The sequence below is a fragment of the Excalfactoria chinensis genome, chromosome 1 (assembly GCF_039878825.1).
Source record: "Excalfactoria chinensis isolate bCotChi1 chromosome 1, bCotChi1.hap2, whole genome shotgun sequence".
Taxonomy (NCBI): Eukaryota; Metazoa; Chordata; class Aves; order Galliformes; family Phasianidae; genus Excalfactoria; species Excalfactoria chinensis.
In genome coordinates, this window is record NC_092825.1 from 146,445,882 (window position 1) to 146,473,371 (window position 27,490).

General features: G+C 40.7%; 1 protein-coding gene across 7 annotated transcripts in view; it reads left to right on the top strand.

Annotated features, from left to right (window-relative positions):
- KLF12 (KLF transcription factor 12) overlaps positions 1-20,856 on the top strand; it is a 271,938-nt gene extending 251,082 nt beyond the window's left edge. For all 7 annotated transcript variants that reach the window (XM_072354294.1, XM_072354332.1, XM_072354313.1 and 4 more), the window contains one exon: positions 11,543-20,856. In XM_072354294.1, coding sequence (XP_072210395.1) covers positions 11,543-11,724 — 182 coding nt within the window. In that variant the 3' untranslated portion in view covers positions 11,725-20,856. The remainder of the gene's footprint in view (positions 1-11,542) is intronic.
- The last annotated feature ends 6,634 nt before the right edge of the window (positions 20,857-27,490 follow it).

The following is a 27,490-nucleotide window of genomic DNA, read 5'->3' on the forward strand; positions in this document are numbered from 1 at the left end:
AAATAGAGAGAACATGTAAATTTGAGCCATATTATGTAAATTGAAGAGGCAAATTATCCTGTCTGCTAGGGGACTTGGTAAGGAACACAGATTTGAAATGTATAATGGATAGTACATGTGGAGTATATGTAAAGCTCTTTCCTTTCTTCTAAGTGTGTGGAGTATGCTGTACGGTGTGAATGTGTCATAGCCAAAATGGTGCTGAGCACAGGGAGTATAACCTCAGAAATCTAACCCACTAACTACATAGTTATTTAAAGAGATTTTGATTTATGTTGGATTTCACATCTAAACTTGCTCACAGCTAAACCCATTTCTAACTTCATGTGGCCACCCTTTTACCATATGAAAATGCTCAAGGAGTTAAAAATGTATGAATCATCCTGAAGAACTGAATAAAGAAATGTGATGCCTGCTTTAAGGTCATACGGAACGTGATTTTACAAGATCTGATACAGAAGAGATTGTTTTCTGTCTTCTCACTTCTGTGGTGTTTTTCTTAGAGCCAGCAGTGTAGGAGTAATAGGCAATTTCTTTTTCCCTGAAACTCTATTTTCAGTCATTAGGTACTAATTCCTAGAGGAATGTGGCAGAGTTGCTTCTTGGGGTCAATGGCAGCAAAAGCCGGGGATGTTTCAGTAGGCAAGAAGTGGGAATGGATTCAGTCCATGAGTGTAGCGCAGGGTGCGTGTCTTATAGGCACCACTGCGGCTTTGCTCCTGCCTCTGAGGGGTGGAGGAAGGCTTGGAAGCTTCCTCCCTGTATGAAGCACCTCCTGTGAGACTCAGACACAGGGCTGACTGCTGCTTGTCATCCATGAACCCCATCTGATACTGAGTCCATATCTCCCTTCTTGGTGCCCCTTCTGCAAAAGTTGGTGCTGCACACAGAGTTTTGCTGAATGCAGCCCCCCAGCCAAATAGTTTTTTTCAGTGTTCAGGGTTTTGTCCTTGATCAACGCCTATATCATTCCTGAGATATGAGAGCAAATGCCTTTGCAGCAGACGTAATGAAACCTACTTGTCAGTGTCAGGGTGTTCTCCCCAGCATTACACTGAGACACTAAGCATCTCAAAAATGTGATTTTGTACCTGAGAAAATGACATTTCCTCCCTGAGAAGTTCCTTTTTCACTGGGTTGAGACACCACCCTAGAGGAGAGAGGGCTGGTGAGTACATGGGTGTTTTATTTAGTCTGTGCTTTTTCAAACATTGCATTCCTCTCGCTCACTGTTGCTCCATATATTATTTTAATATGAAAGGGCCCCTGTCATTAGTCTTTGTTCACTTTTTCCTTTCAGCAATTTCAGAGCAGACTTAAGAAGTCGGAGGCACCAAAAAAGTTATTTTTGCACTGTAGGTTTTAAAACTCCATTCATTACCTGTTGTTTTCTTAAGGTCTGTTTAATGCCTTTTGCTAGCTGTATGTTCCAGAGAGATATTTACAGGTTTGTAATCCCTTCTTTAGACAAATACTGGGAAGAAGCAGCATTTTTTAAATAATCCTCTTGGATTTGACTTGAACTGTGTAGATTTTAGTCCTCCTTTAAAATTAACGTCTCTTTGTCACCTGCCTTCCAGACTCTCTCTTCAAAAGCCCAGCTTTCTCATGTCCTACGTGCTGCATAGGCTCTTATCCCAGAACTCTTCCTCCTGCACGTAAACCTGACGGGTGAATAAAGCTGCAGCAGCAGGTTCCTTTGCTGTTCCAGAACATAGGAATTCAAACAAACAAAGCCAATTTTAAAAGCAATTTGCTTTAAGTAAGATAGGAGGCTCTATTTGTATTGGGTGACGCTTTTATTTTTTAACAAACAATTTTCTTGTAGTGTTTAAAATTTACTGCCAGTTTCAACAAACAGTAGAGCTCTCCAGTGTGGAAACCAGTCTATTTCATGGAAGTCTTCATGTCGAGCTTTTTTCTCTTTCTTCATGCAGTTTCTATTTAGAAGAAACACAAATTGGTCTGCTGGTATAAAGGCAGACTCACTCATGCCACCACATCCCAGTAAGGTGATGTTCAGAAATATGAACCTCTGCTAACTGCCTGAATGTATTGAGATATTTGTCCGAATCCAGCTACTTACGGGCAGGTGTCCATACCACAGGGAGCTTGTACATCCAGTTCTCTTCCAAAAGCTGCTCTGTGGAAAGTTAAATGATTTCATTTCTGGCGCATTTCGCAAACTCTGAACTCACCTTACACACAGGGAGTCGTTTCTCTGCATTGTAGGTCTGATGCTGTGCCGATATGGAAGGGTGCCCACATGGTTATTCCAAGGCACTTTGATGGGAAAGCAAGTCTAATTGTGTCTGTGATTGCTTTCAGTCTCTAGGTTATGAAAAATATTTGCAACCATGCCCCTTGACTTTGTAAATATGGGGTGCATATGTGTTTTGTCTGTGTGTGGCACGAGGGAATAATGATGATTTCATTATGCAGAATAGAATTTTCTCTAAGTGAACCATTTAGTTCTTAATATTCTACCTCCAAAGAACTGTAGTTCATCCGAGGTCTCAGGCATGATTGTGGTCTACCATTTCTGTGTAGCCCTGCAGTGGCATGAAGACGAGAAAGACCTCTCTAATCCCATTCCCTCCAAAGTGCTTTCCCAGATGTTGCACCCAGATGCACCCAGACCTAGAGGAGTAAATACGATCTCAAAGCTTCCAGGAACGTTAACTCTTGCAGCCCACTCTTCCAATCCCAGACAGAGATAGCAACTTGCTGCTGAGATGTCCATTGCTGGTGATCCCTACATATCTTTTGTGAAGGGCATCTGGAGTTGCTCATGCCCATCCTGTCTTTTGCAGGGCAGCCTGTCGATCAGAAACAAAATCTTTGAGAGTAACTACAAGTAAGTTTCACAAAAGCCTTTGCTTTAATGTTTTATTCAAATTTCCTTTTTTGTTGATTTTTATTTTTTCTTCTTTTTTTTTTCCCATGCCTAGAAGGAAAAAAAGAAAGCAGATCCTGACAGCTGGTATTTTCAATCTTTATTTCTTGAAATGAGTAGGCAGAAAATTGGGAAAATTCAACAAAACTTCTTCTTTCCTGTGAAAAGAGAAAGATGAGATGTGTAAGGCAGGTGGTTCTTTTCTACACTTCAGTATTTACTCAGAATATGAAGTTTTGTGGTGTTTTGGTTACATTGACCCTAATTATCTTCTTCCAGACTCTTTTTCCCTCATCTTGTGTATTTTGTTGGTTAATATTTTTCTTTGGTATTGTACTTATTTATTCTATATTTTATGGTGATAAAAATTGGTATGTTTACATTTTGAAAGCTCAATGCTATTTGCAATTCATTTTCTTAGCTAGCAAAGTTTTTAGGGGAGATGTTTTTTACTGCTTTGATTCTGTAAACAGAGAGGCACACCACGGTCCTGCCCTCTGAATGAGGCAAAGCTCATCCCTTGGAGCCTTTGGATGTTGTTTTTTTATTATTATTTCTATGGGGCTTTTCTTTGTTTATTTGTTGTTGTTTTGATTTTAGTTTTCATTCCATTAAGCATCTGTATCACTCTTGTTAAACATGGTGGAGCAAGTCCTGAATGCATCCAGGAGGAGTGTCGGGAGCAGAATCAGAAGCACAGTTCTTGCAGATGGAAAGGGAAATGTCACTTAATTGGCATCTCCCTCTCAGTTACAGACTGCAAATAAAAAATGATGTTTTATTTGAGGAATCCAGACTAAACCCCAGGCCAGAAGTACCCCAGCTAAAGAGAGTCAGTGTTCAGGTGTGCTACCACTCCGTGTGCAGTTGGCTGCTGATGTAAGCAGAGGCCTGTTGCACCACCTTTCCCAAATTTCTTTGTGAGTGGATGTTGCCATAAAAAGAAAAATCTCATCATTACCCAGGGAACTGAAGTTTTGAAGGTCCCATATTGTGGCTGAAGAGCAGAAGGAAATTTCCATGCCCTCTTCTGCTCCAAATGAATATACATATATGTATATAAGCATGTACATATACCTTTGTGTGCATGCATGTACATACATACATGTGCAAAATTGCCTTGACTTATGGTAAAAAATGATCAGGCAGTGTAATAAATGCTGTTCGACGTCTGTTGTTGGGATATGATCTGACTCCTGAATTCAGGCGCATGGGAAGAGGCCTTCTACATTTCCAAAAACGTCTTTTTTTTTTACTGTTGTAATAAGAATTGTGTTTATCATTTTATTTCAAATACGTATTTGGTAAGGCACATAACCAATCCTTGTCCCAGAGTGTTAATTCATTTGTTTCTCATGTAGTGCTAGGTATATACAATCAAAGGACAAACTCTCTGCAGAACAATAAAGAGAAAAAATGTGTAAGTGAAGCTTCGTGTGTTAACTGTTTGTTTCTCTTCTGAGTATACAGTGACAGAACAGGGCTGAGACTGATTAGGTGAATTTGGAGAGATGGAGTTAATGGAGAATTGAGTTCTTGTGAGTCTGGAAATGAAGAGTTTTTCTTGTTGTGATTTGTATATGATAGCATTAAACTGAAGCTGAACCTAAAGGAGTGTTGGAACAGTATGCAAGAGAAGGAAATAGATAATGGTTCTAAACTAGTACTGGTCTTGCAGAGGGAGTGGCAAGGAGAGCCAGGGTGGCAAACAGCACTCAAAGTCAACAGTGCATTGATATGAAAGATACTTGTGTGTTGTGATGTGGGAAAATGACTTGGGTCTGAATTATTAGAAGCAGAGCTTGAACGTAATGGCTTTTGTAACTGCCAAAAATCAGTTGAAGTTCTGTCTGTTGTTTAAGAGTGCAGATTGTCACTGTGCTTTTGAATTGAAGAAGTCATTTTGTTCAGTTTTCATATGAAGTAACCATGTCGCTTTGCTTTGCCTGAGAACAAGGAGTAAAAAACCTGAATTTCAAGACTTGTCACAATTAGCACTGTACACCCTGTTCTGCTCATAGAAATTATTTTCCCAGACTTGCTCAACTGATACGAAACTTTAATCTCTTCCCAGAAAGATCTTTTATTTGCATATTTCGGCAATACTGAAACAAAATTCAAATTCACTGTATTCACTGAAAAGATAATTTAGAAACAGAGATCCAAAATTACCTTTTGAAAGACATCAGAATAATCGAATTAGGCTTTTGAATCAAGATGATTGAAAATATTTCAAACATTCAGAGGGGTGGAACTGAAACCTAGTGGTCTTCGTACAGAAAATTGTTCCTAGTACAGTGCTGTTCACTTTTTGTGCAGTTTTGGGAAGGCTGCTTGTGCTCACTGCATTGGTTTTCCTACCTGCAGAAGACAGAGTGTTTGTTACATGGTGCTATTATGAAGAGAGACTTTTATAAAGTATTAATATACTTTTGTAAAAAGATAGCTTTGCAAGGCACTTTGAAGTTGAAAAGTGCTTTATAAGTGCTCAGATGTTTTTTCATTAAAAAATTATACTAATAAAAATGTCACACAAAACATAAGAGTTGTCATTTTTCCCTTTTCCTTGTGCCTAAAAGCTAAGCTGCCCTCTTCCTGCCAGGAGTGCCCGAGGATGCTCTTTATAAGATGGTGTTTTTGCTGTAAAAAGAACCTTCTCTGCCTGAAATCACTTATTTTTAGTAGAAATGCAAAATCTAATTACCCATTATTCGTGGTTTTCAGTTTCTGATTTTCCCTCTCACAGTCTCACAGTATGTGTTTTAGAATGGTTCTGGTGTTTACGTGGGAGCTGAAACCAGCCGACATAAATACTACATGCTATATATTTTGCATAGTGCTCCACATATATTGCATAGTATTTCCATAGCAGAAACCAAACCAGAAATAGCTCTGAGATGTCCTGACCCTGCAAAATTGTAGACCTGTTGACTTCCACTAGAATACGTAACATCATCAGACATAGGTAGAGGCATGGTTGCTGTGTCATTTGTTCTCTTTCAACTTGTTATGGGCTAACTCCTTAGGACCTTGTTCTGTTGTATTTTGGTTTGGTGTTTTTTTTTTTTTTTGTTTTTTTGTTTTTTTGTTGCTGTTGTTGTTTTTTTTGTGGGGAATACTCCTCCAAGACTAATGACAACAGAAACTGAATGAGGAATGTATAAAGATGTGGCTGTATGTAGCAGAGCCAGGCAGGATCCACCTGTTAAACCATGCAAGTTTAGCTTAAGCGATGGTAGTTTGTGAATGGAGTGAGGGACAGCATCTCCCTTATGCTCCCACGCTCCTTGTTTGGAAACACTGCACAAAACTGTAAACAGTTTCATTTCAAGTGTTTTGCAAACTTTTTCCTTCTAAAAAATAAAATAAAATAAATAAATATATATATATATATTTTAAAAAAAAAAAAAAAAAAGGAGTTTTAACATGTGGCTTTTTCACAAGATAATGAAAGCTTAAATGCAGAAAAATCTGACTAGATGGCTAAGCCTGTAACCCCAAACGTTCCCCTGAGTATATTTTGTTGGTGAATCTTATTTTATGTAAAAATGTTATTACTGTTTCAAAATGATGAATACCATTGAAAGAAGGGGCAGCAGAGAGAAGTAAGAACTCAGACTCATGGTGAGAGTTACATGGAGAAGAAGCAGATAGATGGACATAGTTGGGAAGGGTCATGAGATCACCTGTAATAACAGAGAAAGAAAGGAGTTTATGTTAGAGAAAAATAGGGTCGCTGCTAGATCACTGGGATGTTTTCTGTCCTGGTAGTAGACAGTTACCTCATCATTACTCAGTAGCATAATTGCCAAAAGCCTGCTAAACAGATGAATAAATGAAGCTTAAATAATACACCAACGAAAGGGACTGCAAGCGCACAACAGAGTATCTGCAATTTCAGTCAATGAATTTTCAGGGAATGCAAGTCCAGCTCTGTTTTATGGAGTTCCCAAGCTGGTACACACCTCATTACTCTTTACGTATAACTTCCACTGCACCTTCCTCTGAAGCATCAGCATCAAATACCAAGTACTGTGATTCCAGCTAGTTGGTGGGCAGAAGAAAACTGTTGAGGAGTGTACTACGTGGGAAATTCTAGTGCAGAGCAGATTGTAGTTCCTTCATCTGTTTTATGGCGTGATATCTTGCTGGTATCAACATATGGCATCTTTTCTTCAGAGTATGTGAACATCACTGAATGGCAAAGTACAAGTTTGGGGAGATTTATTTCCTTAGATGAATGATCCTCCCGAAGTTAAGAGTACATGAATACTGTAGGGAGGGCGGAAAACTTTTGAAGGACTGACTAAATAATGGCCATTATTCAGCATTATTAATTCATTATTTGCCTGAGTTTAGAGAGATTGTGCGAGTAACCACTGTAACTGTGTTCTTATGTGCTTAAGTGAGAGGCGTCATGGTAGCATAGGAAAATTAATATAGTAGTAGTAATTAAACTAATTTGGATTGTGGCATCTGGATTAGAAAAGGCAATGTTTTGGAGGGCTCTTAGAAACAGATATTTTGTTAATAGAAGATTAAAAAATGACTAGTTCCATCCAGGGCATTGAGTCATACATTTAAAACTTTCTAATTAACTTTTCCCCTCCAGACAATAGAAAACACTCATTTTCGACAGCAAACAGTCAAGAAGAATCATCTCATGCTCCTCAGTCTCTATTGATTTGTATAAATAACTGTCAGGATATACTGTTTACTGTCCGTTTGTTGTAAAGCTGCAGGGTACCATCAGAATGTGATTTCTTTGTGTTTCAGGATCATTTTGTCAGGTTTCAGGTCCAAGTAATAGAGTTTTCAAATGCTGGTGGGGAACTAAAAGGTAAGCTCCCATGAAAATGATCACAGCTTCAGGCTTTTATTTTTTAAACAGGCTTCTTCTACAAATCTAAAACCTTACAGATTCCGAAGATTAAACTAGCTAATGGTGTTTTTTCATTCTCCAGTTTTCTTTTTGTCCCTAATTGCTGCAGGTTCTCAGTTTCTTTCCGTGGCTATCTTTCCTGCTGTTTTCCAGAACTTATGCACTGTTTTGTCTTCTCTTCCATTCCCATGTTTCCACTACTCCGGGCAAGGAGCCTGCCTTTGCTCCTTAGAACTGAATGAGCATGTGAGTGCCTCAGAGAAAGGCAGTAACTCTGAGGCCCATGCTCTGGCATCTGCTGAGCTATTGAAGGAACTGAAGGACAAGAGGTACTTTGAACCTGAGAGTGTCTTAGGTATTTAAACTCAAGCACTCACACAAGGCAGAAGTGCCTGAGTTGAAATGGTTGAGTGTTTGACTTTGACTTGGGATGTTACCAAACAAAAGGATCACAGTTAATGTAGTATTGCCTATGAATAAGAACTTCTTTTTTCTAGTGCATAGCTATCCACAGATAATGTAGGAGTTTAATAGAAAAGTGACATTATAATTTTTTCCCTAAAAATTAGGTTTGTGTAAAATGTTGTCATTAATCTTTAGGGAAGACTTTCTTTGACAGTGGCTTTTTGAAGGTGCATATTACTGAATCTTTTTAGAGTAACACTGCATTGACTTGTTTTTTTTCTTTCTTACGCTATGCATCTATATTTAATTGAAAATAATGAAAGGTCTCCTTGGGTTGAACTTGTAAGAGATATTTTCCGTCAGTGGTGTAAATAGCGTGAGAGGAATGCAGTTAGTCCTGTCTCTTACACATAGCTCTGTAGGGGCTGGGTACACCAACTCATTGAGGAGAAGGGCTCAAAGCAACACCTGGGAACTTCAGCTTAGTGACCCATGCTCACGTCTTCCTGTTGGCTGGCTTTCATTTCCTATCCATCCACAGTGATACTCTTTTTAAAGGACAAACAAGCTAGTTCTGGCATTTTTCCGTCACCTTCCATCTCTTCCTGCATCAGGTTTTCCTACTGCTTTTCTACCACAGAAAACTATCTGGGACTTTGTGTTCCGAAGTGGCCATTTCAGGGAAGGATCTCAGGGTCAACTAAGACACAGATTTTCTTATCTTTTTCAGTGAGGATCCAGAGCATAGGAAATACCTTCCTGCTTTGTTCTGGAGGTTTCTGTAGTCAAAGGAACCAAGGGGGTAGGATCACAGTTTCAAGAGAAGAATATTTGTGATAAAGCTGGAAGCAGCAAGCGCTTCACTTGTAAATTGTTCATGCAGTGTGACGAGGCTATTTGGGTAGGCCTGCCAGGTCACACAGGGAGACTTATATTGCACAGCGCTTTGCACCAACTGTTTGTGGCAAGGTCACATATGCAAGACAGTTCAGTGGCAAATCAGGGCATATTTTATAGCACTTTGTCACTGGCAAGAGTGTGTGGTCTGCCATGCAGCTCCTGCCTGTCCCACTCACAGGAGGACAGTGAATGCTTTTCTGTGCTTCATGCTCTGGCTGAGATGCTTAAGGCCAGGTCGGTGACATGACTGCTGACAGAGCACTTTGACTATGCACTGTGGACTTTGCAAATTCAGCCAGTATTGGGTATACATGGAGACTAGGGGATTAGAGGGTAAAAACCAGCCCTATGGAAAAAGGTCTGGGAGTTTGGGTTGACAACAAGCTGAATGTAAGTCAGCAGTGTGCCCTGGCAACCCAAAGGGCCAACCATACCCTTGGGTGCAGCAGGTCCAGCATTGTCACTGGGCAAGGAGAGGGGCTGTCCTGCTCTACTCTGTGCTGTGTGGCCTCACCTCCAACACTGGGGGTAGGGCTAGGTGCCACAGTGTAAGAAGGACTTCATACTATTAGAGACTGTCTAAGGGGGGCAACGAAGATGCTGAAGGGTCTGGAGGGGAAGATGCATGGAAAGCAGATGAGGTCCCTTTGTATGTTCAGCGCAGAGCAGGGGATGCTGAGGGGAGACCTCGTGGCAACATGCAGAACAGCATGGAGCTGTGCCAGGGGAGAGTCAGAATGGGTGTCAAGGAAAGGTTCTTCACCAGAGAGTGAACAGGTTCCCCAGGGCAGTGGTCATGGCACTGAGCTGCGAGAGTTAAAAGAATGTTTGGATAGCGCTCTCAGACACAGGATTTGGGTTTTAGGTGGTCCTATGAGGAGCCAGGAGTTGGACTTGATTCTTCCAGCCTTGCATATTCTATGATTCTGTCACCTTGGAGCCCGGATCACTGTTTTTTCCTCACAGCAACAGTTTCTTACCCCATTCAACACCAAAACTGCAGTACAGCCCAGATGGAGCCCAGAAGGTACCACCCCAGTGAGCTCATGTGCTGCTGACAACCGTACGGGTGGCCAAGGCCTGTACAGCATCTGACTTCCTGACAAAGGCAGCAACGTCCATTCCAGCTGGGCTTCTCAGACCTGTTTGAACTTTGCATTGATTTTGAAACTTTGGGCTGTCGGCAAAACATTTATTGACTTTCAGAAATGCTTGGAGGGAGGCGCTGCCTATGACAGAGCAAGTGTTGCATCACTGGTTTGTAAAATTGAAACAGCGTCTTGCAAGCTGCTTATGATTCATAAACGATAATAAATAACTTAGGAATGATTGTGTCTGACGAAGGAAACGGTTGTTGCGGAGATGCTCTTATGTTGTCCTGCTTGTGGTTAGCTGGTGTAGGAAGGGGAGGTAAGAAATCACTTTTGACACACCAAGGGAACACACATGTGGACCTCACACAGTTTCTCCTCCTCAGTTTTGAAGCATGCTCAACTGTGGGATGAAGGTAACTCCCAAGAGCGTTCAACTTGTATAATAATTAGCAGTGATAAAAATCCCAAACAAGAAAAGCCTTCAAAGATGACAAAAATGGGATTTTATTACAGTTTCCTTTATCAAAACACAAAGTCTAGATCAGCCATATTAATCTTCTCCTGTGGCATAGTGCAGCACAGAAGCTGAGGCAGAACGTGATGCTTAACTTCAAATAAAAAGCAGAGGGTGGGATTTTCCAAAAATCTGTTCTTAGCCCAAGTCTGATCTCATTGAAGTAAATTGGATTTTGTCAACAACTTTGTGAGAGTCCTGCAGCTGAGTACTTTCAAAAATGATGCGCCATTCCTGGTAACATCTTGCACGCAAAATTAATCTTACTGAAAGTGAGTGAGAGCAGTAAATAAAGAGAACACTTTGCTGATTGAATTTTTATGTTTCCTTGGGAAATGATCAGTCATTTTTATCAGCTTGCTAAGAAGTGGCCTGCAGTGTTGTTTATCCAAATAATTAGAAATCTTCATAATCTTCCTAAAAATAATTGGAAATCTGTGGCACCCTTTGATAACTTGCTGAAAAATAGCGCAGGCCGTCTGTTTTGGGAGAAGGTGTAGCCTGATGGGATGAGGCTAGCAAACTTGTACAGTAATCATGAGAATAATTACACAGCCCTTTGTCCTTAGGCTAATCCCCACATCACTCCTGCAAGGTAAGATCTATACCGGTGCCTTAATCCTGTTGATTTTCTTAGTCATGTGAATGCCACAGGAATGATACATCTCAAGGCCCTTTCCTTATATTCAGCAGATTCGGTACATAGTAATTGTGTAATTTGGCCTAAAGAAACCCCTAGGCAGTGGGTGTTCATGGGAAGCCTACAGAGGGGGTTGTGGGGATTAAGAGCAATGAGAGAAAAGTCACCACCTGTTTCCCACCCCCCTCTCTCTTTCTTTTGTCTCTCACAGGAGAAAAACCCTACAAATGTACCTGGGAAGGCTGCACCTGGAAGTTTGCTCGCTCCGACGAACTGACGAGGCATTACCGCAAGCACACAGGAGTGAAGCCATTCAAGTGTGCAGACTGTGACCGCAGCTTTTCCCGCTCAGATCACTTGGCGCTCCACCGCCGCAGGCACATGCTGGTTTGAGAAACGCTACCTATTCCAGCCGAGCTTAAGAGCTGGGTCTCTTAACTACCCGGAGTGAATTCAGCAGGGCTGAATCCCCTTCTACAGTGTTAGCAGGCAGGGCTGTCTTTGCTGTCTGTAACAAAAAATAATAACAAAAAAAATGCAAAAAGAAAAAAAAAAAAAAAAAAAGCAGGAAAAGAAGTGCCACTCTTCTCCTCACCATCTGAAGCTAACCCCATCTGCCCCTCAGCATGGTTACCCCCCATAAGTGTCATCACAACTGCCTGGGAAATAGCAGTCAAGATGCTACAGGAATGGGCATTATTTTACATGCTGCATCCTTTGAGGAAAAAAAAATGTTTATAGCTTGTATGTTTTTTCAGCTGTTGGACATTTTGTTCCTGAAAAATCGCTGCTGATTGGAGGATTAGATGCCACAAACCAATGAAGATGATGAGAGCAAGAACGGTAGACCTTCATTATCCCATCTTTTCCCCTTGTTTTGAGTATCACCTGGCCAGTGTCAGCATCACGCCTGAGCTGTGCTACAAACAAGCTGCATGGGAGTAGGCAAGAAGATCCTGCTGGAGAGGTCCCACCATCGGAGCTGAAAGGTTGCTCGAGCTGACTTTCGCAATAACAATGGTGGCATTTTAATGCTGTACCACGAGTTGTCATTATGTCCTAGAAGACACCAGCCATTTAGCCCTTTTCTTTTATCCTTTCTTTTCTTTTGTTCTTCTTGTTGGAAGTCTGAAAAATAAAAAGGGGGCAGCAGCGTTTCTGCCGCAAGTACAGCATCAAGTATCTGTATTTTACCATGGACTTATTTAGAACCATTTTCTGATTTGTATAGAGGAAGCCAATCTGAAAACTACTACCCTATTCTCAAAGTGCAGTTTTCTTTCATGCAGGTATCCTTTTCCCCATGACCAGTGTTTGAATACGAGGAAAAAGTCACATCTTATACTTTCTGGTACCAAGGTTAGTGGTGTAACCATCCATGAAATGGAATTGAATGTATCAACAATGCAAAATAGAGAAGAAACAGCTGTGTCTCTTTGCAGAGAAAAAGCAATAATGAGTAAAATGGCTCTCGAGACAATAATTTGCTCCACGTCAACAGAAGGGAGCTGTGCAGAAATTGCATGTAAGATAATTTAAGTTAATCTTCCTGATGGTTTCACTGACCTGCTAGTTACCACAATTAAGTACTTTCATTTCCTTAAACATAATGCGTACTTGTGTCTGGAAAGCAAAACATATAAAGGAAGGAGCTGAGTGTTGAGGAGTTGGTGGATGAACTGTAAGTAGGAAGAAGAAATGGTTCTACAGTGGTGCTCTGCAAGACATTAGGTTTCTCCCTGGGAGTTAGGGAATAACAAGACATTGCCAGCTGTCTGGTATGATACAAATGCTCCTTTATATGGGTATCAGTGGCTGCCCCTGCTGGGATTTTCAATCCGAGCCTTTTCAGATTAAATAAAAGGAAATTCTTGATCATTCCCATACAGCCCTATAATTATGAATCAATTTGTATTAATTAAATTATGTAGGAGAGAGAGAAACTCTTAGTCATCAGTTGTTCGTGAAAACAGAATAGTGTTTTTCTGTTTTCCTTCTTCACAAGGATCTGCCTATTCAGCTAAATGAGACAAAGAGATGCTTGGCAAGATTTTTTAAGTGTTGAGATTTTTATAGCTTAGAGATAAAAGATGTATACATAAAGGTCTTTTGCAATGCATTTAATTAGAAATATTTGGTTCCAGGAGTTGCACACATTAAACTTGTGATGCCACTTGTTCATTTTAAAAGGTTAGAAATCAGTCTAAATTCAGTTCTTATTCCTGAAGTATTAGTTGTAATGTTGGGAACAGGTTCTGAAGTCAAGATAACCTTTAAGAAGAAGAACAGAGAACCCTTACACACACTGAAAGTAATTGCAGTTAATTGAGGATTAATAAGACTGGGATAATACATCATAACAGCACTTAGGGGCTCCAGAGTTTGATTGTCTTTAAATACATTGTTAATGTTCTTCGATGCTCGATAATCTGTCAGTTTCCTAAAAGAAGAACTTCAGTACTGTTACTATTCAGTTTCCCCTATGGTGAGCGGTCAACATAGAAACTGCAGACAAATTACTAGCAACCATAGTTTGATGCCTCTTCCCTAGAGGCTTTTGAGGCAAGGCTATGTAAGACCCCGGGCAACCTGACCTAGATATGGTGTCCCTGTTCATTGTTGGGGAGTTGGACTAGAAAGCCTTCAGAGGACCTTACAACTCTAAGGATTCTCTGATTCTATGATAGTGGGAAAAATATCTCTCCCATCCCCACTGTCTGCACTGGTGATCAGCTTCTGTGAAATTCTGCAGCATTTAATCATTCAACTCAGAACTGGGCATTAAGCAGCAGTGCCAAGTGTTGATGCAGCTTAAAATGGCAGAAACAAATCAAGGCTTCTTGATAGCCTCTAAGCCATTGTGGAGCAACAGAACTGGGTTTTTGCCAACAGCATTACTTCTTTCATTTTCAAAAATGGTTGTCAGTGTTGTGCCTGAGGTTGTGCATGGATTGCATCTGCAGTCTATCTTTTATGTACTTTAAGGTCATTCCCTTTAATTGGATCAGTCAATCTCAGTGTTTTGGGGAAAAAAAGTCAGGTCAGTTAAAAGTCGGTTTATTATTTTGCTGCCCAAGAAAATATTACCTACTAATTACCTAAATAGCAGCAGAATCTGTGATTTTATTTTTCACCCATAGAAAATGAAGTTTATTTGACCAGCAACAAGTAAGGACAATGTTAGCATTCCAGAGAAGCAATAAGAGATCTTCTCTGATGTTGTTCACGAGGACTGAATATAACTCAGAGGGACCAGTGTCTTTTACAGGCTTCAGTGTAGTGAATGGGAAGAAAAAAATCTCCAGGAGCAGTTGAGAGGCTTTAAATTTCAGTATGCAGCTTTGAATTGTCCTGTACTGACTTCACAGAGGTCCTGTAGGAAGCTTATTTCCCAGGGCAGAAATCATTCTTGGTGAACCCCATGTCTTTCATCTGGCTACTTTATACATACTAAACACTGAAGCGGAAAGAGGGTCTGGTTTTATCCAATGAACCCAGGTTGATAAAGGGGTGAAGCAGCACTCACATCAAGGGAAATAGTTGCAGAATGTGTCAGTGAGAACAGAATGAAGCCAAAATATTGAGAGGTGTACCCTAAATGCTCTTACTTAGCAGCAGGAAACGCATGCTCAGCCTTTCTAGCAGCCGCGTAAGACCTTTTTATGCTGCTGTTACCTCTTGACAGCTTACACAACCAGCAGTCATCTACCACTGGGTCTCAAGTAGGCAGTACAATCCTTGGCAAATTTCTCATTTGTTCAGAGCTGTCAGGTCTTGGCCCCAAATATTCTGTGGGAACATTTGTTATTTTGCTTTCCTCTTTGTAAGTATTTTAAGAGAGGTTACTTTGTGGAAGGATGGTGTTGGGAATTGGAGTGGATGTCCCCCAGGTTATCAGGGTGCTCTTCCACCTGTGTTTCACCAAGTTCCTGTGCTTGTGCAGAGACCAAGAGCAGCTGCTCCACAATGGTTTCCTCAAAGATCACCATAACTCACTGCAGTGCCATGGCACTGCATAACCATGGTGAAGGCTGACATCACATGTGGCATGCAAAAATACCAGATCTTGTCTTGCCACAGCACAGTAAGTCCATCTTAATTAACTGAGCGGTTGGGAAATACAAATGTACAGCGTCCCCATCCTTTCAGACAGACAGAGATTTATGCTTTCTAGTGTGAATAAAGGATGGGTAATACCCACTGTGAGCATAATGGCTTACGTGGGGAAGTCTGCCACAAAGTGTCAGATTTCAGAAGTTTTCAAAAGGATTCAGTGGATTTGTCAGGAAATCTCAGTAGCCAGCATTACATGAAAACATAATGAACAAACAACTCAACTTTGATAAAGAACTTTTTACATTTTAAATTGCCATTATTTTTTGAGCATCTGTTTTATTCAGCACTGTAAAATTGGCTCATTGCAACAGCAGTTTATACTGGGGATGAAGATGCAGTATTCCTTATTCTCTATCGTGCTTACACAATTAATGGAATAGATTTAGACTGACTTGTATATATGATTATTTGCTGGAGTAATGTATAACAAAATTAACAGTGTTAAAAATGACATCAGTGATGTTGATGTTTGGGATAAACTTTCAGTGCAGAGCATGGACAAATAGCTGGACAACCTTTCTCCCCTTTAATAATGGAATAGCAGTGATCATAAATCTCATTTTCCATTAGCCACATTGAAAATGTATTCTAGTTACCATTTATAAATTTATCTTCTGATAATAAATGATGTTTAATGGAAAAAATCTCTTTCTCCTTTATTGAAGGTGGGTACTTCAAATCAGAGTAAGATTCACTGTTAAAACCCTGATTATTTTTTAGTTTGAACATTGGTTTGGAAAGGTCAGTGTGAGGAACCACATCTTCCACAGTAGATGTGTCTAAAGTACATCTGCCCTGCTATATGCTCACCCAAACACCCATGCCTATAAATGCCAGCATTTCACATCCCTCCTTCCGTCAGCAGATATAAACAAACACGTTTGTAAAAACAAAGCAGAAGATGAAGAATTGGAAATTAATTGGAAATAAAAGGAAGTACTACCTTCTTAAGAAACCAGCTCGTATTACTGTATTATGCTTTTGCCTGTGATTTATAACTGGAGAAGCACACAGATTTGAAGATGATTGTTGTATTTTCACAGTTTCATGGTAGCATTACAGTTGCTGTGTAACATATTTACAAAGTTGGTACCTTAAAAATGCTTGATTTCTGATCAACTGCAGCAGCAAAGCAGGTCTTAGTAGAAAAAACAAGTAGCTATAAGGATACTGCATCTTTAGAAATCGAAATGCATTGAAAGTATTTTACTATACTTGTAACAGTTTAAATATTCTGTAATATATGTGATAGTGGAAAAGTATTTTCAAACTCACGGTTTTTCATGGGGTGTAAATAGGTTAAATGAAGTACATTTTTAAAAATCCTTCCGTTTTCATAAAGAAAAAATCGATAGATAATGCCTTGCAAAGCTTACACAGAAAATGCTGAGACGTAAATTATTCTGTTTTGGCAGAACACGTTTTCTCTGCAAAATGGAATAGCCACTTCTTTGCTGTTTTGCAGATAGCATGTGATATAATGAAGTCATATTGAATCCTTCAGCATCAAATAAGTCAGCATTCAGAATGCCTTTGACTGAATAAAGGAAGAAAAAAAAAAAAAAAACAATGAAAATGAAAACCACATGAAAAGGTTTTGTTTTGTTTTGTTTTCCTTCTGGCAATTCACAGTGAACTGCAGATACGGTAACAGCAAGCTCTCTGATTTTATTTGATTTTATTTGTTCTTGTATTTCTCTGACTCAAAAAATTAAAGGTTGCAGAGCTGAAATAGGCAGCTGCTCTTTGCTGATTGCAGGGGTGTTCAGTCTTCGAAGTACAGTAGTATGTCAACAATCCAGTGGTAGCGGGACAGTTGTGACATTTAGAATGGTCACATACTCCAGCATGGTAGTCTAAAAATCCATTTTAAAAGATGAAACAGAAACTGAAAGTGCCTGTTATTAGAACTGATGGGATGTTCCTATACTTTTACACAGCAATAACTTGTGGGATTCTGTCAACAATAAGATGAAAATAAAATTAAACTCTGAGAACAATAATGCAGCACAGAAGCAAACACAAAGTGCCATTTGTATTTTCATGTTGTCGTATTTTGTTAGGAATTTTAGTTAGATTCTCAAATAACGTCTGTCAGATATGTAAGATGAAAATGGATCCTTGTTTACAAATTTCTCATATCCATATGGATTCCAAGTAGGTGTAAATGGAGATCACTGTGTTTTGTGACATTGCTTCCTAATTTATGTCTGATTTGCCCATATATCCATGGTATTTCTAGTAAAATAACCACAAAACCAGCAATGAAGCTTCTTTAGGTTATACACCAGAGCAGATTCTCTTGAAAAATCCACTGCATTGAATTGTGGAGTTGAGTTTCTGTTCTTTTTTGTAATGCTAATATTTAATACCATCTTCAAAGGGGAAAGGTTGAAATATATCCCTTTTTAAAGTGATTATTTTTTGGAGAAATAAGTGGAAAGGAAAAAAAAAAAAAAAGTGACAACTATCAGTTTCGGGGCTATTTGAATAGCAATCAAGAAACTGATATTCTTAGCATGGAGAAAGGATATTTTTTAATATTAAGTGGCCTAAACAATTGCATCAGTGGGCTGGTGGATCTCACTAGAAAATGACCATCTGTGTCTCTTCCACTCTGTTTTGCATTTTTTTTAATCTGGAAGTTTTGGTCAAAAAGAAAAAAAAAAAAAGGATTTACTGTTGCTAATGGGTTCTTAAAATAGGAGTGCAATGTCGTCCCTCATACTTCTGCTTCTAAAAATGAATTTATTGGAGATCAAAATGTAGTTGGTTCTCCTAATGCCAAGAAAGATTGCTTTCCACTCTTTAAGCTTGTATCCAGCATTTATCCATGCAGAGCTATGCTCCCATCAGTGGTTTTCTGTTCAAGTGAGAGAACAGGATTTTATTCACCAAGGCAGGGTTGTGTCTGCACAAGACACTCAATGCAGAAGAAAGTGGAGGTGCAAAGTAAAAGCATGTGAACCTGCATGTGAAAATTATGACACCGACGCATGCAAGTTAATCATGTGATGACCACTAGTTTAGTAACAACTTACACCTGTTGGACATCAGTGGAGATAATCCCATCAGAACATGCATACGCTTATTCTGCCATCCTGAACTGAATTTACAAATATTAAGCACATAAAAGATCTATTTCATGCCGGAGATGTTAGGAGAGCACCAGGGAATGTGTCAGGAGAAAAGAAATGTGTGTTTCTTATACCTGAGCTGCTGTTAGACAGGAGATCTCAGTTCACTGCTCTGAAGCAGTGGTGCTCCAAGGAGGCACCCATAGAAACCCGTAGTGTTGGGTTGACTCCAGAGCTACATGTGTTGGTTCTTGCATAGGAAAGGGCACCAAGGCTTTGACTCAGGCTTTTTTGTGTCTTTTTGATAAACAAGTAGGAGGTTTGCTTTTCTTTTATTGAGTTTCCAACAGCTTGTTTGTACTGATTTCAAATGATGAAATTAAATACAAATCGCTTTTGAAGCGATTTGTAGACTATCCAGTCTCTTCCAATCTCTATCCAATCATTCCATCCTCTGGCCTAGCAAAACTGTATGCAAGTTTCAGCTGTTGTGAAAATAGGAATGGTACCAGTTATTTGGGATCCTCTTGGCCATCTGAGTGACTTACAAGTCACCCTTCCCCCAGCTCATTCTCAGGGTGCTCTCACTTTTTATAAAAGATAATGTGAATGGAGGTTCATACTTTGACTTCCTAAACATGGTGGTTGATGCACCTGGATGCATTTGGAAAACTCATTGTCTGCCAGGAGACGCACTCAAGTAGGTGATGGCTTTCATGGATTGTCATAAACATGAACCGTGAAATGCAGACATTGGTTTGGATGATGCCTTTCTCCTTGTTCCCATCTTTCTAGATGTAAAGAACTTCTTTGGAAAGGCAGCTTTTGACCCATAATCTTTGCAAGAGAACTAAACTTTTTCAAAATTCTGAGTTGATGTTCTCGTCTCCGATTTTCTGATTCCAGTGTTTTTCACTGCTAGATTTACATCTTATTTTGTTGTTAAACAAAAACAAAAACGAAAAAAAAGTTTATTTTTTCCCTGTAGTCCTATATATTGCCTCCTTTGCAATATAAGTTCTCCATTTTACACCTACAGTGTGCTCCCTTGACCTGCTCTCTGTCGCTAAGAAGTTATAATATCCCATTTGCACTTCCAATAGAATATACACAGAGATAGGAATGAATGACTTAAGTTTCACGCACCGCCAGCCTTAAACCCTCCAACCCACACACGCAGACACACACATGCATACGCTTCAAATGAAAGAGCGATTTGGACACTGCTATCAACATGTGGGGTCAAAAATACCATTAATTTGGAAAGTTCTTTCAGCTGTGTTTAGGAAGAAACGGCAGAATAATGAAAAATTCCTGGCCAAGTCATTTATGGATGAAGCAAATTCCCCTATGGCGTTAGTTGAATGAAATCCTAAGAATGGAGTTGTATTTGGCCCCAAACTCTTCCTTATTAATCAGGTTGCTAAAGTTGTATATTCCGATGAGCGTTCATTTGATCCTCCTGTGTAAAAATACAAAAACATCCCTTAGTTTTTAAAGTGATTAATTTGGGACCGAAGCTTCATGACAATGGAATTAGTATGTTTGGCACCTCATTCTTTTTTCCTATGATAAGATGCAAAAGGGAGGGTCATTATCAGTAACCCCATAGAGATAATAGTGTCAATAGAAGTCCTATACTTTAAAGGAATAAAAACAGCAGTGCTAGCAAGCAAACATTGTAGTTTCTTAAGTCTTTTTTGTTTTTGCCTTCTTTTCAAAAGATTTTAAATGCAAAAGTTTCTTCAAGAATAATAAAAGTAATCATCTGAAGATCTAATTTCCCAATAGTTTCCTCCGCATTTATATAGTATGTAGTGTTTAGGCAACACCTATGTTATAAGTTTATTAATATTATGTAAGTGTTGTTCTTGTATTTATGTATAGTGTATGTATTGTAAATATACTCAGAGCTTTTTTTCCTCTTCCTGTAAAATGGTGATTTTTTTGCCCTATAATAATGTAAAGGGAATCCCGTAATGAAATTCTGTCAGAGGATGATTATTCCAGTCTATTCTCAAAGATTTAAATGAACAAGTGTTATCGTTTTTAATGGTGTCTCAGACATATTTTGTTGGTGCATTGCTTTTCTGTATTCAACTTTCCTATGAATTGAGCTGTGAATTGAAATAGAGTTTAAACCTTTAAATGTATGCATTTGTATAATTATCTGAATGGAGGCATGAAGGTTAAATAAAGCATTTTGTATGGAACAAACCCCCTAATTATGACTGTGAATGACTCAAGCCTTCTGGAATACCCAGTTATTAACTTTTAAAATTAAACCTTTGTTAAAAATAATAATAATAATAATAATCTTTTCTATAAACATATAGTGATTTTTTAAATGGAATGTTTTCTTAAGAAATGGGTTTTACTTGCTTTTCTGATTTTTTAAAAGCCATCATATAGAGTGCACATGCTTTCTCCTTTCTCAGTGTTTGTGCATCTGTGGCAAGGCTGGAACAAATAAAATAACACTCAGCAGTATAAACAAAAATGTCCTGGGATGATATAAAAATATTTTGCATTACTATATAATCTGACTTCTTTACGTATTTTAAAATGGAATTCTGTGTCTGCCTGTTTTCTTTTTTCTCTCTTCATCCCCCATTCGTAGGGATGCAGTTAATCTATAACGTTCTTAAGATGCCCACAATGCTGAGAGGGGATTCACTCATTGTGTGCGTGTCAAGTGAAGGAACAGCTGTTGGAGGAGGGCTTTGGTGACCTGGAGCATTCAGTTTTGTACTTAAATGAAGATGGGTGTTATTTGTGATTGCTTCTAGGGATCTTCTGAGACCCATGGGCTTCTCCCTCATTTCTGTTCCACAGAGAAGTTTCTTTTTCATTTGAGCCAGTATTAGGACAACTGTGGAGATCAAGCTAAAGGCTCTGAGCTGCACTTTTCCCTTAATGGTGAAATTTCCCTTTAAATCTCCTTAAATGGGGCTTTCCTTGCAACCCCAGTTATTTGCTTTTAGTCAACATGATAATTTATCTAATAAAAGCCTCACTGTTACATGGTTATAAGTAAGCAAAGAGATCTGGGGACCTCTGAACCTTATCAAAAGATGTGTCTAAACCAAAACCCCGCTAGGGCAGATTTTGGACGTCTGAATAGGAACATCAGCTCGTCCTGCTGGTCCTTCCAGGGTAGTTCTGCTCTCCACACAATGCGTTGTTTGTTCTTCCTCAGTGTCTTAACTGTGCTTAAAATCATTTTTCTCCCCACAGTGCCGTAAGTGTAAAGCACATCACTGCCTGTTTAGTCTGATGTCTCCAGCGAACGCCCACACCATCCACTGCCCTGACCCATGGTCTGTTCCTGAAAAGTTATTTCTTCCACTTGCACAAGCAACAACTCAATTGTCAGCTAATCCTTCCTCCCACCTTTTTTTGGTCTGTTTGCAGTAAAAAGTCAGTGTGTGTTTTTTGTGCACCACATGCAGCATACTCAGCTCTCTGCGTGCATGATGAGGAGTAGCTGCTGGTAACCACCTTCATCTTTGCACACTGAGCTGCAGCATCAGATAAGTAGGGATCTCTCTCTACGTGTGGAAACGATCACAACAGCAGCATCCTTGAACCTTGAGAACCCTCCCACCTCCTGAACGGAGCTCTGATGATGCAGACTTTTACATATGCATTTATGATGCTATTCCTCCTTGCCAACCTGCAATAGGGAAGCACACCAATACAGAAGGTTTGGCTGAAAAACCTGTTTGCTGTACTCCAGCCTGCTTCACTATGACCCAGAGGCATTAAGTTTTGGCTGCTAATTGAAAGGGTGAGGCTATGGGAGCCAAATTTTGGTGGTCAGTGGGAATTTTTCCCTTTCCGAAGAAGAACCACCCCTGTGGGGCAGACTGCTCTTGGACAAAAACAATCTCTTCAGTACAATGGTTGTGGTGCATGCAGTGGAATCATGTTGCTTATCAACACTTACATCCTTGTAAACTGGACAAAGTTGCAACTTTTCTACACTCAAAGACCTAAAGGTGATCAACAAAGTTGTTTTGTTTTTTTTTGGGGGGGGATAAAAAACAGCAGAACTGCAGAATGGCTGAGGACAGAAAGGACCTCTGGGCCTACCTGGCCCAGACCGGCTCTAGCAGCGCCACATTGAGTAGGGTGCCCATGTCTGTGTGCAGGAAGAAGATCACCAAGGAGGAGAACCCACAGCCTCTCAGGTCAACATGTGCCAGCGCTCAGCCCCCTTCACAGCACAGAAGTGCTTCCCAGTGTTCAGAACAGTACTAACCACTTCACATCTCTACCTGCCTACTTCAGCCATTAGGCAGAACTTTTTCCCTCACTGAGGTTTTGACCCAGTGGCCACATTTTTTTTTTCACTTGGGGGTATTTTCTCTGAGAGGCCCTGAATAGCAGCAGTAGCCACTACCCTTCCTGTTGGAACATACTAACGAAGGCATTTACTGCCTCACATATTTGTCTTAGCAAAAATATATAGCCCGTAATAACTGAGGCTGCCACTTAGGGAGGAATGAATAACCAGATTTAGCCAGTAAGCTCAAATATGTCAATATATTTTATCCCTCGTGTTTTTGTTTATATCTTTGCACAACCTCTCTCAGAGATGCACTGTGCCCTTTCCTGGCTATCTTTCTCATTCACTGGGGATACTGATCTATAAAATCTCCTTGTAAAATATCTCCAATGGTTTTTTTTAGTTCTGTTTTTTTTTTTCCTGGGGTGACTTCTCTACGCATGTATTCTGGGGGACGTACAGAATATTAACAGACAGAAACTAACAATAAAGCCCAGAAATGACTGCAAAAGCAAACACTGAAGCCAAGACACTCACAAAGCTCTATAAATCTCCACCAAGCTCAGGTTGCTGTTTAATCTTTATATACAGGTACTTCTCAAGGTTATCTGCTCCTGTGGGGTTCACTGGAGGCTTTTGTGATTTGTCATCCGCTCAACTCCTTATCAGCCGAAGGTATTTCCCCTTGTAACATTTATTATGGGCTCCCCTCTGTGTTTCTTACTCATGCCGTGTCATCAAGAAACGCTGATAAGCGGTCTGTAAGGAGCTACTAAATTTCCCCCTCTTGTGACCAATGGGATCATAAATGTGACACATACAGTGTAAGTTGTGCAGCACCACAAGCAGAGAACTCTGACACCACTCCCTGCTCTGAATACAGAGTGAGAGCAAGGGAATTAGAAGCCCTAGCAGCTCCATAACCCTTTCCACCAGCACTGGTGTGGTCACTCTTCCATGCCATATTATTTCATTTTAACAGAGATGAATCCAGCCTTTGCTGATAGATACAATCATGCATTACCATGTCTGAGGAAACGGCAAGTTTGGGAGAAGAGTGCTCCAAAACTGCTCCAATGCCGCAATGAGATAAAGCCAGTGTCTGTGTGGCCAAGGCAAGAACAGCAGTGGATGTCCTACAATACAGCTTCTGCCTCTAAAGTCTGGTGGAAGTGTGTCAGAGCCACCCAATGGGAGGGCCAGCTGCTGCAGGATACTATCTGCCACTGCTCCACAGCTTTATTCAGCACACGGAACTCCTGTAATTCCCATTTGTTCTTAAGTACAGGCAGTGCCCACACTGACGTCATAGGTCTGGCTGGTAGCACATACAGGCATGCAAGTATAAATATTAGTACATAGGTTCATACACAGATGCACAAGCATGCAGTCATGCCCAAGCATAAAGGCACTGAGTGCTGTACTCACCTCATTGAGCACATATCTCTCAGCACAAGGAGAATTAATGACAATAACTTTGGAGTTAGATGATCACATCAATGTCAAACCCACAGAACCATTTTGGAGATCTTTAAGATATTAGATCCAAAAGGCCAAGAGAAAGACACTGAATGCTCAGCCTTTTCTTATGCCTAGCACCACAGCTGAGCTGATTTTTCAAGAGGTGCCCTGAAGGCACTTTCCAGACTCAACCTGTTGTCATTTTGCATGCAGTCACCATGAACCCAGCCTAAGCCTGGACTACAAAGTCCATCTGACAGGACTGCCTGGCCACCTGAGGAGAGTCCCCAGGTCACCATGACAGCCTAGTGTTATCCACAACGTGCTGCCACCATCACACATGCTATGAGCAGAGGTGGATGAGTGAGACACAGCCCTGGGGGTCAGCAGGGGCACGAAGCAGAGGTTTCTCCATCAGAGGGGGGTAAGGAGCTTCAGCTATCATTGTAACAGCAAACCTGTAATTATCCAGTGCGAAATTGATCCCCTCACATGTGAACTGGCAACACAGCTGTTTAAGTCGGCTGGTGAAGTATGCAATCTGTTTATGAGGTGTGCTCCCAAAAAATTGGGAAAAAGTCAGCATTTCTGCAAGGCTTTTTGGTTGTGTGTATTTATTTATTTACAGCGGAACATTTGTACCAGCTGGGGCTTTTCAGCTTAACTAAGAGTAAACTCTGAGCTTTCTCAGATGCTACAGGCATGCCAAGAAGGGAATGCTGTAGAGGCTTTAGAGCAAATAAAACAGAGAAAGAAAAGCAGTTCATCGTGACAAGCGGAGGGAGGAGAACACAGGGCCCAGGCCATTCTCCTTCCTTGGAGCTGCTTTGTTTCCCGTTTTGTTTGACATCTATAATCAAAGCCTCAGCACCCTTGCTTCAGGTATAATAACTTTGCTTTGGTTATTACATGAGGCTTTGCAGATGAACACACAACACGAGTTTTTAGCCTCCGGCACTGACCACTCCCAGACAAGATGCTTGTTCCTGTACCACAGTACGTGTGCTTCTGCAAGTTCTGTTTATCACAAAGCAGCAGTACAGACACAAGAAAAGTACAGCGGGAGCCAGGGGCTCAAGATGAGGTTTGGCACAACGTACATCAACAGCAGAAAAGGCTTATTCCTCAGGCTTTCATCACTAACAGCGGCTGGGAAGATGAATGTAACTCAGTCTTGGTTACTGCAAATTAAAATAAACGAGTAACTTGCCAAGTGTGGGACAGAAGTGCTACATTTGTGGGTGGTTGTTTTTTGGGGTTTTTTTTTGTTGTTGTTTTTTTTTGTGTGTGGGGGGGGGGAAAACTAATGTGACCCTTTAGGACCATCAGCTTTAGTCTGATTCACTTTGATAGCCATGTACCCATGGAGCTTTGGGACTCAAAATATTTCTTATTCCATTTCTAATTTAGGCTGCTGCTCATAGATTGAAAGACCGCACCTTCAGCACAGCAGGGCTTGGGGTACCATCCCTGTTCCCAAAGGCGTGACATGAAGGCTGACATATTTATATGTTTGGTGCCAGCCCCCATCAGAGCAGATTGAAGCAGGAGTGCCCTCAACCAGGATCGAGAAGAGCCCCACTTGCTATGTAGTACTATGGCAGTACTTCAATGATTATTTTCTGCGTGTTTTCCTGTTCTCAAGGAGTCTGGGACAGAAGCAGTGCTGTGGGCCATTGGGGCTCTGAATTTCCAACTGCAGGAGGAAGGCTCTGAAGGAGGAAGTGTGTGCTCTGACGTGTGGCACCAGGACATGAGGGGTGTCTGAAGGTGCAGAGCCTGCCGGGATAGTGCGGGTGTGTGATGGAAGAGCCAAGCTCTGTGTGCTACCAGAAGTGCTCTTCTGCATTAGCCATCCCAGCTGGGAGGGCTCTCCAGGGGCCAGCAACATGATTTCCTGGAAAGAGAGCCCACTGGGGAAGCCTGGAGCAGAAGCTAATGTTTCTTCCTGACTTCTGCAATCAGACCTACCACACAAATGCACAATCACAGCATGGCTGAAGTTGGAAGAGACCTCTGGGTCCACCTAGCCCAGCCCCTGCTGGGCCCATGTCCAGGCAGTGCTTGGAGATCTCCAAGGAGGAGACTCCAAAGCCCCTTTGGGCTACTTGTGCCAGTGCTCCGCCACTTGCACAGAAAAGGCATGTTTCTGATGTCTCTTGTCAGTGGTGACTGAAGGCTTATCCTTGCCCCAAATCTACCTTGGAGTTTGATTTTATTTATTTATTTTTCCTCAAATGACTTAACGTACTGGATTTAGAGTTGTTTGTCTGACTTCATGCCAAAGCAAAAGGCCATCAAATGTACCTTGTTTCTCCAGTGTAACCTATGCCGTGCGTCTTAGTAGTACACATACCAGGCTGACTCCAGGGGCATCTGCATAAGGCACCAACACCTTACAGGTCACAAAGGACCTGAAGGGGAAGTACTTAATCATTGTCACGTAATATACTTAGTTGTGATGGTAATAACATATTACTTGGTGCTTTTACACATAGGAGGAGCACAGGATGCAGAACTCGGTGTTTCTCAGCATCATTTTGCAAACAGCTGCATTACTCACAACCACAAACAGCACAACCGGATAATGCAAGTCACCAATTCCTGCCTGAAGAAGCAAGGCTCCCACTGCTTGTTAGACAAGGTGATAAGTGCTCTGGCCTTTGTGCAGGCACAATATAACAGATTCAGGTGAGTCTATTTGGGGTTGTCACCCTTAGCTCCTGCCTGGCACAGGGTGGGACAGGAGAATAAGCATCTGGGGGAAAAGAAAGAGGTAACAGCAGAATGGAGAAGTGGTAAAGCATCTGTAGAATGAACCAAGCACTAAGATAGGAGGCATACAGGATGACAGGAAAGGGCTGAAGGGATATAAAGCAGTATCAATAACAATGAAGCTGGGATGAGAGTGATGTATGATTAGATCGCAATCCTATGAGTAAGGGTTAGAGGAAAGAAAATCATGGCAGTGCTGAGACACAAATATAATTAGGTTGTGAACCATTGAATCAGGTGATGCCAAATGTAGACATATGTGCTTCTTCACACCTTCATTTGTATGTGCTACATAAAGGCTTACAGGAATGCTTTTATAAGCTTCGTAGGAATTACTGACTCTGGTGTATTTCTCCCCTTCTTAAATGTGGTTTTCTGGGCCCATGATTCAAATTAAACAAATGCAGAGAGACAAATCTAAAAAACTGTGCAATTTTAT